General features: G+C 35.7%; 1 protein-coding gene and 1 long non-coding RNA gene across 2 annotated transcripts; one reads left to right on the forward strand and one right to left on the reverse strand.

Moving 5' to 3' along the window:
• The first annotated feature begins 6 nt into the window (after window positions 1-6).
• LOC136065407 (cuscuta receptor 1-like) lies at window positions 7-1,672 on the forward strand. Its single transcript, XM_065768554.1, has one exon. It carries the CDS (start codon window positions 91-93, stop codon window positions 1,615-1,617), a length of 1,527 nt encoding a protein of 508 aa, XP_065624626.1. The 5' UTR covers window positions 7-90; the 3' UTR covers window positions 1,618-1,672.
• Window positions 1,673-9,559: 7,887 nt separating this feature from the next.
• Window positions 9,560-14,409, reverse strand: LOC136065406 (uncharacterized). The gene is made up of 3 exons (XR_010627035.1): window positions 14,260-14,409; window positions 13,964-14,038; window positions 9,560-11,744 (listed from the first exon to the last, which is right to left on the reverse strand). It is a non-coding gene; the product is annotated as an uncharacterized LOC136065406 (long non-coding RNA).
• Between the last annotated feature and the right edge of the window lie 322 nt (window positions 14,410-14,731).

A 14,731-nucleotide genomic window follows, 5' to 3' on the forward strand; every position in this document is an offset into this window, starting at 1 on the left:
ATGTTGCGCATAGATATTTCTAATAATTATTTACATGGTCCAATTCCCACAAACCTCGGTTTAATTTTTCCAAATTTAGAATCTTTAAAAATGTCAGGAAATGAATTTGAAGGCAATATTCCTTCTTCTTTTGGGAATTTGGTTTTCTTACGGGGTCTAGACTTGTCTGAGAATCATTTCTCAGGAACCATACCAATGCATTTCATAATGGGTTGCTACAATTTAGAATTTCTCATATTATCAAACAATAGCTTCAGTGGCCAAATATTTCCTGCCAATTCTAATTGGACTAATCTAAGATATTTACATTTGGACAACAATCACTTCTCAGGCACGCTTCCAACATGGATAGGGAACGTGACATCTTTAGAAGATATTGTTATGGCCAAAAATCATTTTGAAGGTCCTATTCCAATTGAGTTATGCAAACTCGTTTATCTTGAATTTCTTGACCTTTCTGACAACAATCTTTTTGGCTCTGTTCCATCTTGCTTCAATTCCTCAAGTATCATGTTTTTTCAATTAAATAAAAATTGCTTGAGCGGTCCAATTCCAAGTTCTTTCCAAAACAACTCCAATCTACTTACACTGAATCTTCGAGATAACCATCTAACTGGAAACATTCCCAATTGGATTGGCAGCCTCTCATCATTGAGAATTCTCCTCTTGAAAGCGAATCATTTAGGAGGTCAAATTCCAATTCAAGTATGCCTTTTGCAGAATTTAAACATTTTGGATCTTTCCTACAATAAATTTTCAGGTCTAATTCCTCATTGCTTGAGTAACATTACTTTTGATGCATCTGCCCACAAAACTTCTTTAAGAGGTTTTTCTTCAGGGGTAACTTTTTTAAGGAGTTTGTCATTATATTTGAACACAAAGTCAAATATTATCAAATATCTCCCTTATGATCTATCTACGTTTGACGGATTTGTGGATCCTGAAGAAGAAGTAGAGTTCACTACAAAAACTAGAACTTACTCCTACAAGGGTGACATCCTCGAGTACATGTTTGGAATTGACCTCTCATGCAACAACCTAGTAGGTAAAATCCCATTGGAACTCGGTAGGATGAGCAGCAACATTCGTGCATTGAACTTGTCACACAACAATCTATCCGGACCAATCCCAGTTGCATTCTCAAATCTAAACCAAATAGAAAGTCTGGATCTTTCCTACAATAATTTGAATGGCAAAATTCCACCTCAGTTGACTGAAATGACCTCTCTAGCGGTCTTTATTGTGGCACACAACAACTTATCAGGAACAACACCCGATAGAAAAAATCAATTCGTTACTTTTGGTGAAAGCAGTTATGAGGGGAACCCTCACTTGTGTGGACCTCCACTACATAATAGTTGCACCAAAATGAGACCACTATCTATAATGCCAATGGATATTGATGAGGAAGAAGGTGATAGTTTCATGGACATGGGGATCTTCTACATAAGCTTTGTGGTGGCTTACATAACAGTCCTGTTGGAAATGGCTGCAGTTCTCTACTTAAAACCGTACTGGCGTAGGGCTTGGTTTAATCTCATTGAAGATTGTATTGATACATATCGCTGTTTTTTTGTGGTTCTTTACCGTAAGTTGTTGAATTTCAGCCTTGCATAGGCTTGTATTGCTACTGTTTTGTTGTGGTTTATATCGTAAGTTGTTTAATTTCAGACTTGCATAGCCTTGCATTTTAATGATTACAAGCATTTGTGTCTCTTCTTGTTGGATTTTGAATCTAAAGATTGAACTTTAATACTACGTTGTGCAAAATCTGTATTTGCTGTGTAATTTTAAAGGACTAAGATTGTATTTTTGCATTGTTGCTTTATTTGAATATATGAGTTATGCAAAGACACAGAAATACAGCTACCCACAAGGGGCTAGGAGTCTATCCATGAAGTGCCATGTAACGGCAAGAAAATCTTAAATCTTGCAAATTATTTCAAAATTGCAAACTCTTTTTCTACTCACCATGAACTCTGCCAAATCACATAAAACATGCTTATGAATTCACAATGTTCAAAACCAAAATATGGGGACATCCAATCCTATGTACAAGCACTTATCTGATCTGACAGCTCCAAAGAAAACCAATAAATAGTGTTTTTTCTAAATGCTTCAGTAAATATTGAACCATCTATATATTCAAAAGATTTATTCCAAGTGACATCTAAATGTCCATGTACGTGACATTATTCATAACATAATACAAAAATGACAGATAAACTGATTTGACGTTTTTGATAGTGAAAAATATTAAAGAATAATAAATAATATGTACAATAACAACTTAGATACTCTAGATTCAAGTGATCAAATATTGTTGCCTCAAATAAAACTACCATTGTGATTTGTAAGAAAAAAATTACACACCCCAAAAAAAAAGGACAAAAACGACCCAGTCACTCCTACAAAACTTATAGAGTGGGTGGGTCTTTCAACAATTGATGCTTTTTCTTTAGTTGCCTGTATCCTTTTTTGCTAAGAATTAGCAAACAAATGACACCAATTGGTCTACATTTTACCCTGATGCTCCAGCAGTAGCATGCTTATCATTTTCCCCTTGCTCTTCTTTGGCAAACTCTTCAATCAATTTATGTTGCCTTGGGGTCAAATTCCTGTACAAATCAAGCATTTTAATCTACTATAAAAATGAGAGGCTGCAAACACATTCCCATATGATGCTATAGTTTGTATATCTAGTATTACTCTTAATGCTAAAGTCACTATGAAATATTTTCCAAAAGAGTACCACATACAAATTAGGAATTAAAGCACGATTAAAGCCAAAGTCTTTGACGTCTTCTTTAATTTAGTCTAGGCTTTCCTAGAAAATGCAAAATTTATACAGAAATGGTACGAGATAGTCATTATTAAACATTTTTCAAGAAAGTAATGGATACGAAACTTGGAAAGCACCATTGACGCTAAATTTTTTGGCTACGCTGTTGAGTCAAGTCTTCTTCAGTATTTTCTCAACAAAAAACACAAGTCTTCTTGAGTAGGACCTCATTGAAAAATTATATCCGAAAGATATAGGAGTAAGTCAATTAAAGTATTTATTTATCAGAAGAAAGTGAATTATCTTTTTGGGGAAAGTACTTAAAAAATCTTAAGAGTTTTATTTCCTGCGACACAGTAAGGGCCCGTTTGGATTCTACTGAAAATGGCGTTTGCGTTTTTTTTTTTTTTTTAGGCGTGTGAGGGAGTAACGCGGTTACTGTGTGGCTACTGTTCAATGAACAGTAGCCGCACTTGTTGAGTTTTTGTCCATACTATTCACACATTTAAAAATTATTTTGATACAGTGTTTTCAGTTTTCAGTTTTTAGTTATATCCAAACGGACGCTAAATCTCAAACTTTTAAATGAGACACGTTATACTTTATACTTTTACCAAAAAAACAAAACCCCAATCTAGCGAGGTTTTAAACTTTAAAGTGTTTTTATTTATTTAAGTTTGTTGTTTAACTTTTTCTTCTCCTCTCGTTAGGAGCTCTCCTTCTCATCTTGGGTGAGACTTTCTTCCTACTCTTTGTGGGACAAAGGTACACACTTTCGCTACAGATCCTTTCCATTAGAGTTGCACCAGTATTGTGTTTGCTTAACATGGATTCGGATTTCATAGAACGATTACGATGAGTGAGTTTGACATCGGAGGAGGGTGAGGTCATACAGGTTCGTTCTGAGCATCGTAAACAAATATTAGAAGAATGCTCCTTGAGTCTATTAGGTAGGTTCCTCACGACCAAACCAATAAACCTTAGGGCAACATAAAATCTCTTGAGGTCAGTATGGAAGATGGGCAGCGACTTGAAGATTACGGATGTTGGGGATGGACTTATATAGTTTAAATTTTCCATCGAGAGCCAATTAGTGTGGGTGCTTAACAACGGTCCATGGAGTTTTGATAACCATCTGTTATTACTTCACTGATGGGAGAAAGGATGACGGCTTTCTCAGTTAACTTTCAATATGTGCCGATTTGGGTCCAAGTGTGGGGATTGCTACTCGACCTTATTAATGAAGAAGTAGGCAGAGATATAGTGAGGGCAATTGGCCGAGTATTGAGGTGGATTGCAAGGCAATTGCGTCGGACCAAGCGAGGTTCCTTCGTATCCGAGTAGAGATGCCAATAGATAAACCAATACGGCGTGGTGCCCCTGTGCTCAGTCCAGAAGGTGATCAAGTTTGGGTGGCATTCTAATACGAGAGGCTTCTGGGTTTATGCTTCCACTGTGGCTTGTTAGGCCATGAATCTAAGTCGTGCACTGTCTGGCTTAGGGAGGGAGAGGAAACTCCATATGGGGAGTGGCTGCGTGTTGGTTTTCAAAGGCCAAAATTTCAACAAACATGGGCACCACCAACCCTACCATGCCGGGACCAAGGAGATACAAGTGATGGAGTGCCACTGCTGTTCGGCCACAATCCTGAAACAGTAAATCCTCCACATGTAATTCATGTGATTAATGGTATTGATGAGGATGTAACAGACACATAGCCAGCCTTAATAACGAGTAAAGAGACATTCGTTTATGTTCCAGCTGACTCTGAAAATGATCTTGTTATGATGCACATCGAATTTAATGGGATAGAGCATAATCCCGAAAATCATGGAGCACGACTTGTAAGTGTTCCTATCTTCTACATGGATAATGTGCAGAGCAAAGAATCTGAAACCCTAGCAAACACAAGCACGAGGGGGTCACGTGACATAAAAAAGAAACCTAATGCGAAAAACCTTCCACAGTTCAAAAAAAATTCCACAATCAGAACATGACTCCTCTAGTAAACCCATGGTCTCTAAAGGCTTGGTGAGGAAGAAGAGAGCTTGTGAGGCAGAGGATGAGGTTGTTGAAGAAAGGAAGCGTACAAAAACATGCACAATGGTGGCAGCTGCCATTTAGCCCTGCCGAGCACAATGATTGTCTTGAGTTGGAACTGTTGGGGGCCTAGGAACCCCTGTGTAGTCACTGTCCTCTCTCACTTGGTGAGGGAAAAAGCTCCCGACGTTTTGTTTCTCATGGAGACGAAGCGTACAGTAGATGAGATGAAATTGATACAAGCTGAGTTGCACTATGATGGTATGTTTACAGTTCCCTGTATTCATAGAGTTGGTGGACTAGCCATGTTATGGAAAGAAGAGCAAGTAGATTTACACGTCCAAAAGTACACCGAAAACCATATTGATGCTCATATTAGGACTAACCCATTTGCACCATGGAGAATCACAGGTTTTTACGGCAGACCGGAGGAGTATTAAGAGAAAGAATCTTGGAGTTTGTTGAGACACCTTTATACGAGAAACTCACTGCCATGGTTATGTTTGGGCGATTTCAATGAAATCCTCTCATCTGTGGAGAAGCAAAGGCGGATCCCGAGACCGCTTCGTTTGATGGAGGAATTCCGGAGTGTATTGTTGCATTGTGGACTAGTTGATCTTGACTTCAATGGAAATAGGTTTTCTTGGAGGAATGGTAGAGGGGGTGACGTGTATGTACAAGAAAGATTGGATCGTGCTTGCCCAACAACTGAATGGAGGGATATCTTTCCAAACAGTAAGCTTTACCATCTTCAGGTAGCATATTCAGACCATGACCCAATAATGCTCAACACCCAATCGTATTCACAGGGTGCTCGTCGAAAAAAAATACCGAAGCATTTTGAGGAGAAGTGGGCCTCTCACTCGAAGTGTGAAAATCTAATTTTTGAAGCCTGGAATGGAGTGGTGATCAGAGGCAGCCCTATGTTTCAACTTTTTGAGTGGATAAAAAAATGCCGAATGGCTTTAGTGGCATGGGGAAGAAATTTGGAAACACCAAAACAAAAATTGAAGAGAAGCACAAACAATTAGAAGCACTAACTTCTATGAATACAACAGATAATATTGAATTAATAAGGTGAGGGATGAGATTCAGTCACTACTTTTCCAAGATGAACTATTCTGGAGGTAAAGGTCGAGATTGATATGGTTATCAGCAGGCGATAAGAATACAAAAATATTTCCACCAAAGAGCTAGTTAAAGCCAGCGGAAAAACCAGATTCATGGTTTCTTAGATGATAATGGTCAATGATGCACCTTTGAAACATATACGGCTAGGGTGGATGAAGCATATTTTCAGAATTTATTCACATCAACAAATCCAACAAATCTGGAATCAGTGGATAGAGTAGTAACTCTAGACATGAACCACATACTACTCCAACCATACACTCCTGAAGAGGTCACCTAGGCTCTTTTCCAAATGCACCCCTCCAAATCACAAGGACCGGATGGTATGTCCCCTTTCTTTTTCCAAAAATATTGGCACATAGTTGGAAGAGATGTTACTACTGCTGTATTATCTGTTTTACAGTCTAGTAATTTTTTGCAAAAAATGAATTACACCCATATTGTACTTATCCCAAAAAAAAAAAAAAAAAAAAACCTAGATCTATCTCAGATTACCGGCCTATTAGCCTAGGCAATGTAGTGTCCCGTATTGTATCTAAAGTGTTGGCCAATAGGCTGAAATTAATCCTGACAAATGTAATATTTGACTCCCAAAGTGCTTTTGTTCCTAACCGGTTGATTATTGACAATACCACAATAGCTTTTGAAGTTTTACACAGGATGAGGAACAAGAGGACAAAAAAGAAAGGGTAGATGGCAATAAAACTGGACATCAGCAAAGCCTATGATCGGGTGGAATGGGCTTTCCTCTAGCTAATTATGCTCAAATTGGGAATTGATGGGAGATGGGTGTGGTTAGCAATGGAAACAGTCCACATTGCATCATACTCAGTCCTTACTACATGGCATTTTATCTTGCACAAATGGTGTTTGTATATCTCATCTGTTATTTGCAAATGACAACTTTATTTGTTGCCAAGCTACAATGGAAGAGGGCCAACGCCTCCTTGAAATTCTTGGACGTTATGAAGCGGCATCGGGGCAGGCAATCAATAGACAAAAGACCTCTATCTTCTTTAGCCGGAACACAAGCCAAGCTGTTAAAATAGACATCCAAGGCCTCTTTGGAGCACAGATTATGGAGGATTGTGAGTCCTATCTTGGCTTACCTATGGTGGGAGGTAAATCAAAGGTTAACACCTTTAAAGATTTACAGGAAAGGATAACAAAAAGAGTCATGGGTTGGAAAGAAAAATTTATTTTAGAGGCAGGAAGGGAGACACTCATCAAAACAGTTGCTCAAGCTATTCTGACTTACTCCATGGGTATTTTCAAACTCCCAAAAGTTTTATGTGATACAATTAATTCTACTTTGGCAAAGTATTGGTGGGAACAGACAAAGGATGAAAAGAAAATCCACTGGATAAATTGGAAAAAATTGTGCAATCCAAAGGAGAGGGGTGGTATGGGTTTTAGGGATATTCACGCCTTTAATTTAGCTTTGCTGGCAAAACAAGCGTGGAGGCTGATTTATCAAAACCACTCTTTATTTTTTTGGGTCTACAAAGCTCGATACTTTCCAAATTGTTCGTTTATGGAAGCTGAGTTGGGGAATAATCCATCCTATGTGTGGCGAAGTTTACTGGCTGCAAGGGATATTACTTAAGGAAGGCGCACAGTGGAAGGTGGGGGATGGCCAATCTATTAGTGTGTTTGCTCACAGGTGGCTATCCCATAAGCCAATTTTCCTTGGTAAGCAACAGCATAACCTGCTGGTAAAGGATCTGATTGATGCCCATACTTGCCAATGGGATAGGGAAAAAAATACATGACAACTTCGCACATCGGACACGTATGGAAATTTTGTCTATCCCATTGCAAAGTAACCTGACTCAGGATGTGCTGGTTTGGAAGGAAAAAAAATCCCACTCTTTCTCGGTAAAGTCAGCTTATCAAGTTGCTGTCAGATTGCAGGAACAAAATCGGGTTGAACACTCCACAGCTGGTAGGGACCCAACTCATTGGAGGAAAATTTGGAAGTTGAATGTGCCCCCAAAGGTTCGTAATTTCATCTGGCAAGCCTGCTCTAATATATTGCCTACTAGAGAGAGCCTACATTGGAGGAGGGTGAATGTGGATGCTCGGTGTGACCTGTGCTATCAACAACCTAAATCTACCGGTCACTTGCTGTGGGAGTGCCCTTTTGCAAGAAACGTATGGGCCTTATGTCCGGGGAAAATCCAGAAATGCCCAAATAAAGCCAATGACTTCTTCCTGCTGTTCAAAACGTTGGTACGGAGACTCTCTATGGAGGAACTAGAAATATGGGCAGTGGTGTCTTGGGGAATTTGGAATGCACGAAATAGAGTATATTTTGAGAGAGTTCAACCCCACCCCAAAGCCATCTTGGTAGGGGCTATTGGGTTCTTGCAAGAATACCAAAGCCTCAACAACGCACAAAGGAACAGTGGAGAGAGCTAATCAGATGTTTCACGTCGAAGATCAATTCCTAGGCTTGTAGTGATATTTGTAATTAGGGGTTAAAACTTCCCCTGTTTTGGATGTGCTTGAATAGGGCTTATATACTTCTTTGTGTGCTGTTTTCTTCAATCAATAATATTTCTATCTCTTACCTCCAAAAAAAAAAAAAAAAAAAGTTTGTTGTTTAAACTTTGAAAAGCGTGTTTCATTTAAAATTGTGAGCTTAGTTAATATGTCCCATTTAAAAGTGTGGTGTTAATTTTTCTTTTTCTTTTTTATTAACGTACTTTCCCCAATCTCTTCTCCCACTTTTTTAGTTTATATTAACAAAATAGAAAAATATTATCATGGTAGTGGGTGGAAAACTCACCATGGATGCCAACTCCTAGTCTAGGTCTTCTCAAGGATTTTCAAAGAAAGCACACGAAGAGTTTGTATTTTTTATATATATTTTTTAACGTATGTTTTCATATGTTAAATTTGAACATTTTTGAAGATGGACAAAACTTAAGTACAGTACTTAGATGTTGTTTCTTAGTTTTTCTTCTTAAAATTTAGTCATGTGGCTATACTTAACTAAAAATACATTTTCATCTCATGAAAAAAAAAAAAAAAAATCACATGGCTAAATTTTAGGAGGAAAACTTAATGAACAACACTTAAGTATTATACCTAAATTTTATCCTTTTAGGATATAAACATTTTTGCATCAATTAGAAATATTATGTAAAATAGTAAAAGGAAAATTTGAAGCTTTAACCAACACGCTATGCACTATTGGAGCAATTGTTCCAAAAAAAAGAAAAAAAGAAAAAGAAAATGAAAGGACAATCAATTGTTTTACTGTGATGTGGACCGGTTTTATACCAGCATATATAAGTAGGATGCTGGTGGTCTATTTCAACACAAAAGCTATTTTGCTTAATTGGAAGCATACATGAGAGTTGGATAAAAACTTTATTAGTCTTTGGTAGGGTTGTAAAACTTGGTATAAAACTTGTTCATGTTTTTTTTTTTTTGGTTTGTAAATGAGTCAAGCTTGTTCATTCTTTTGAGACTTGTTTTGTAATCTAGTTGAACTCTAGAAAATTGTTTGGTTTCTTAAAAACTCATGAACACAGAACCTTACACTATGTTTGGTTGGAGGGATTATAGAGAGGATGAAAAACAATGTGTGGAAAATGGTGTGGAAAACAGTGTTTTTCACTGTTTGGGAAGCAAAGGAAACAAAGAGGATGGAAAACCCGGGAGAAAATTTTCCTCCCGGGCCCACCAATTTTTTTCCTCCCAAATTGGGAGGAAAACTGTGGAGAGAATAGTGCGCTCCTGGCCTTTTTACAGAAATGCCCTAAAACACAACGGCTAAAACCACAACAATTTTTCTCTCAAGCGTAATCAAGCATAATCAGATTATCACAATACAAACTCAAAAACACAATTTTAAAATTAAACAAATCATAACAATAAAAGAAAAAAAAAAAGACAAAAGAGAGAAGACAGAAGCCATCTGACCCATCTGGACTGCGTTGGGGACGAAGATGAGCGACGGCTCTGGTTGGGCCAATTGCTTTGGGACGAAGATGACCCATCTGGATTGCGTTGGGGACGACTGTTCTGGGATCAAGTAAAAAAAAAAAAAAACAGAGAGAGCGAGTTGGAGAAAAAAGAGAGAGAAAGGATGTGTTGTTCTTGAGACTTGAATGAGGGAGAAGAAGAAAAAGAAGGGGGTGGGGATAGAGATAGGACGTGTGTGTAGGAGATAGCGTAGAAAAAAAAAACCGAATGGATGAAATGAAAAAAAATGAAAAAAAAAAAAAAAAAAAAGAGCGAGTTGGAGAAAAAAAGAGAGAAAGGATGTATGTTCTTGAGACTTGAATGAGGGAGAAGAAGAAAAAGAAAGGGGGTGGGGATAGAGATAGGACGTGTGTGGAGGAGATAGCATAGAAAAAAAAAAGGAAAAGAAAAAAAAAACGAATGGATGAAATGAAAAGGGGAAAAGGAGAAATAATATTAAGAATAAAAGATCCTATTTGAGAAATGTTACTACAATATTTTCATAATAAATTTTAACTAATAGATTGTTATTAGTTAATATTGGTGAGTAAAAAAATAATTTTAGTGGTGGGTTCAAATTAGAACTAGTAACAACTTTTCACATAAATTTTGTTGTGAAAGTATTGCAAAAAATGTTGTGGACGTAAAATTTCTCATTGAAAAATATAAAAGTTGATAAATTTTATATTATTTAATGAGTACAAATAAATCTATGTCTTACTAATTATATAATAAGGGTATAATAGTCAATTTATATAAACTACATTTTCTATCCTCTCCTTTTTCTCTCTAACCAAACAAAAGAGTTTTCCACCCTCCCACTTTTCCACCCCTCCAACTAAACACACATGAGGGAAAACCAAATCTTTTCTATTCTCTCACTTTTCCATCCTCCCACTTTTCTACTCCCCCAACCAAACGGACCCTTAGAGAAAAAAACAATCCAAACATGAATCAGGCTTGGAATTTAATTGGTTTGGGCTTCCAAAAAAAAAAAAGCTTGGCCCAACCTATAAACATGATTCTACATTCCCAACAAATAGGAGTAAAACAAAAGCCCAGCTAACCTCACAGCTGTCAATAATCCAAGGAAATTTTTAGCTGGAAGCACATTTTGCCATATAGGTTAACTTGTCAAAAACCAAAGTTGGTAAAAGTCGTGGTGGTTGGTAGAAACTGGAAAGACATGAAGTCTTCGACTATAGTAGTATAGCTAGGTCTTCTCCAATAATGCAAGGATTATCCAAGAAAGCACAATATAAGGTGCAGGGAATAAAGCACCATTGACCCCAAGTCCTTTGCGTCTTTGTTAAGTTTAGCTTTTTAGGTCTTCCTAAAGAATGCAAAATTGGTATATTATTAGGGAAAGCACCATTGACGCTAAGTCCTTGGCGTCTTTGTTAAGTTGAGCTGTTTAGGTCTTCCTAAATAATGCAAAAATTCGTATATTACTAGTGGTGGGTGCAACTTTTTTGCCTGTTGAATGAAGACTAATCTTATAAAAAAAACAAACAAGAGGAAAAAGGAGAATGATTAGAGTCCTTGAAATGCTGACATATCATCTAATCAAGGACTTACTCATTTGATTTTTTCCTTGAAATAATGAGAGATGAGAAATTGTTTGAAACTGTCCTTGGAACAGCTTAATGAAACACGCTTTGCATTACATAAATCTCTAGCCTCTTCTTGATTTTGGATAAATTCTCAAATAATGCAATGCTCTTAATACCAAGGGCATAGGTTAGTCATCACTAAACATTATCTAAGAAGAAAGAACTGGATACACCGACATAGTCTTTGGCTTCTTGTTGAGGGTCTTCTAATTGCAAAATTGTTGGTGAGAAGAAACAAATAATAGAAGTCAATGGTTATCACAACAAAGAACTAACGTGCAAACGGACTAAATAGGGGTTGGAGTATAACCAAAAATTAAAAAAAAAAAATTAAATAAACATCCATATGGTATTAATAAACTATTAACCAAAACAAACAAAAAAATCATTGTTTTTTAATATATTAAGAATTTAAGATGTTGTTGCTTAATACATATCACTATTGTTTCTTAATATACTATAATTAAGGGAGTTAATTTCATACCAAAAGCTATTTCAGTTTGACTAAAGGAACAATATATTTTTCGATATCAGCAAATATTTTTGTACTATTTCACAATTACCACTATATATATATATTTATATTTATATAAATTTTAGTCATATCTCAACCACCCACCAACAAATTTTAAGAACTCTCTCTCTAAACTCCCTTATTTAAATGTTAAAACTTAATCCTTCATAAATCCACACCTATCTAGTCTACGTATTATGGTTAGCTCTACTTTTAATTAAGTTTTATCTCTTTTTATTATTATTATTAGGAAATATATATATATATATATATATTTATATTTATATAAATTTTAGTCATATCTCAACCACCCACCAACAAATTTTAAGAACTCTCTCTCTCTAAACTCCCTTATTTAAATGTTAAAACTTAATCCTTCATAAATCCACACCTATCTAGTCTACGTATTATGGTTAGCTCTACTTTTAATTAAGTTTTATCTCTTTTTATTATTATTATTAGGACAAAACTTTGGTACAATATCTTATGTGCTTTTTTTAGGTTCTTTTCTTAAAATTCAGTTTTGTGGCTATCTAACTAAAATATACACTTCTATTCCATGAGAAAAAGTCTATATGGTAGAATCTTAAGAGCGGAACTTAAAGAATATCACTTAAGTACTGTGCCTAAATCTTACCCTTATTATTATTACTACTATTTCTTATCTTTTTTTGCTTTGAGTAGCGTGGTATCACATTAAATGGCATAATTTGTGTCACAACTTGTTCATGTGACGAGTTTTGAGTTGTAGAAGTGTGTCTTTACAAAGAATCACCATCATATCTCTATTACTCACAACTCGCCCCGTGGATGAGTTATAACACAAATTGTATCATCTTTTACTCTTTTTGCTTTCATTTTTTTTCTTATACACGTTTTGTTTTCTCTTAAGTCTTGTCACTTTTTTTTTTTTTTTGAGGAACTTTAGTCCTGTCACTTTGCTTCAATTTATTGCCCTTGACTGACAATACTCAGTACTCACTGCTCAGTTTCACACGAGGATGACTATCTCTGAACTACAAATTCATTTGAATCCAATGGTGTACTCAGTTTCACTTGTAAAGACACCCAAAACAAAAATAAATAAATAAATAAATAAAAGATACAGAATGCTAAATGCATTACATACAGAGATAGAGAAAAACAAAGAAGACGCATAACAGAAAATCAAAAAGAAGGAATCTTTATGTTTTTTTATTTATTTATTATTTTATTATTATTATTATATGAAAAGAAATCTTTATGTTTCTAACTTTCTTTGTTTTGGTCCGTATTTCTTTGCCGGCCGAAATCTGGTCTTTCACCCTAAATAGCCGATATCTCTTTTTAATTTTTTTTAAAATCAAATTTATTATATTTTGGGCCAAGGATTTACATATGTTAGGGATTATTATTATTACTATTATTATTTTTTTTTTTTTTGAGAAGGGTGTTTGGGAAAATAATTTTAAAGGGGATGAGCCCAAACAACGACCCAAATATAAATATATTTTTTTGAACTGAAAATATATCAATTATTTTCATTTCATAAGGTCAGGGGGCCCGGGCTCCTTTACGCCGTCCACGATCGCAATAATGATATGGAGTGTTTGACAACAGTATCTATTTAGGATTATATATTTCAATTCAAGATCATTTTGGAATCATAACTGAGAGGGTTGGACAAAAACTATTCGTCTTATTGTCATAGGAAATTAGAAAAACAAAAAGTAATGGAGGAAGGAAGAACTCGTGCACTAAAATCATTCCAACTCAAGTCTAGGAGTTGCAATTTAGTTAAGATGTTTGAATCTACAGGGCAAAATAAAATATCTCAAAAACATCGACTTGATAATTTCATTTGACATACCAAACAAAATAAGTATTTGATTTTAATCCATGAATATATATTTCTACAAACTATCATACCTACTGTTGTCACTAAGTCATTGATCTCAGTGCCACTCAAGTAGAGATCCTCCAAGTTGGTAAATGCTTTAAATTCTACATTAAAAAAAAAAGTACATGAAAAATCATGGAAGAATAAAGGGACTTCAGTAGCATAAATACATTCATTTAAAGTAGCTAAGGAAAAAAAAGGGTAAATTTTAGTTGCATAAATATCAATGATTGATAGGAGGGAAATAAGAAATGTTACATGCTCAATAAGCGTGCATGAAACAGTCTTCCAATAATCTTCCTTTGCAAATTAATGAGAGTTTTACCTTTGACGTGGATTGCTCCATTCAAATTGTTGTTGTTCAAATCTAGTTCCTTGAGCGATGCAATACCACTTAAGGATTGCAGAGTGTAGTTATTGAAGTAATTACCATCTAAGTAATGCACCTCCAACTCGCTCAACGCAGAGAATCTTTCAAAACCTGTGATTTAGATTTAAATTCTTCAATTTGCATGTCTGCAACTATAAAATGATTCTTAACATACAACTAATTTTTTCCTGACCATTTAAAAAATAAATAAAAGGATGTAATAGAAAAAATTAGAATATTAACAAATTAAACACTACCAACTTTTCTTAGTATATAAACTTGGTACCTTCATTTGGGACCCATCCACGAATCCCATTCCAACTCAAATCGAGGTACTGGAGCTCTTGAAAGGGAAGAAACAGAGAGGCATTAAAGTACCAACCTTCCCTAATTGTAGAACCAAGAGTAAATTGAATTACATGGCCAG

The sequence above is a fragment of the Quercus suber genome, unplaced genomic scaffold, assembly GCF_002906115.3.
Source record: "Quercus suber isolate HL8 unplaced genomic scaffold, Cork oak 2.0 scaffold_958, whole genome shotgun sequence".
Taxonomy (NCBI): domain Eukaryota; kingdom Viridiplantae; phylum Streptophyta; class Magnoliopsida; order Fagales; family Fagaceae; genus Quercus; species Quercus suber.

Coding starts and splice junctions, on each gene's coding strand:
- LOC136065407 (XM_065768554.1), top strand. CDS start 91: ATGTCAGGAAATGAATTTGAAGGCAATATTCCTTCTTCTTTTGGGAAT.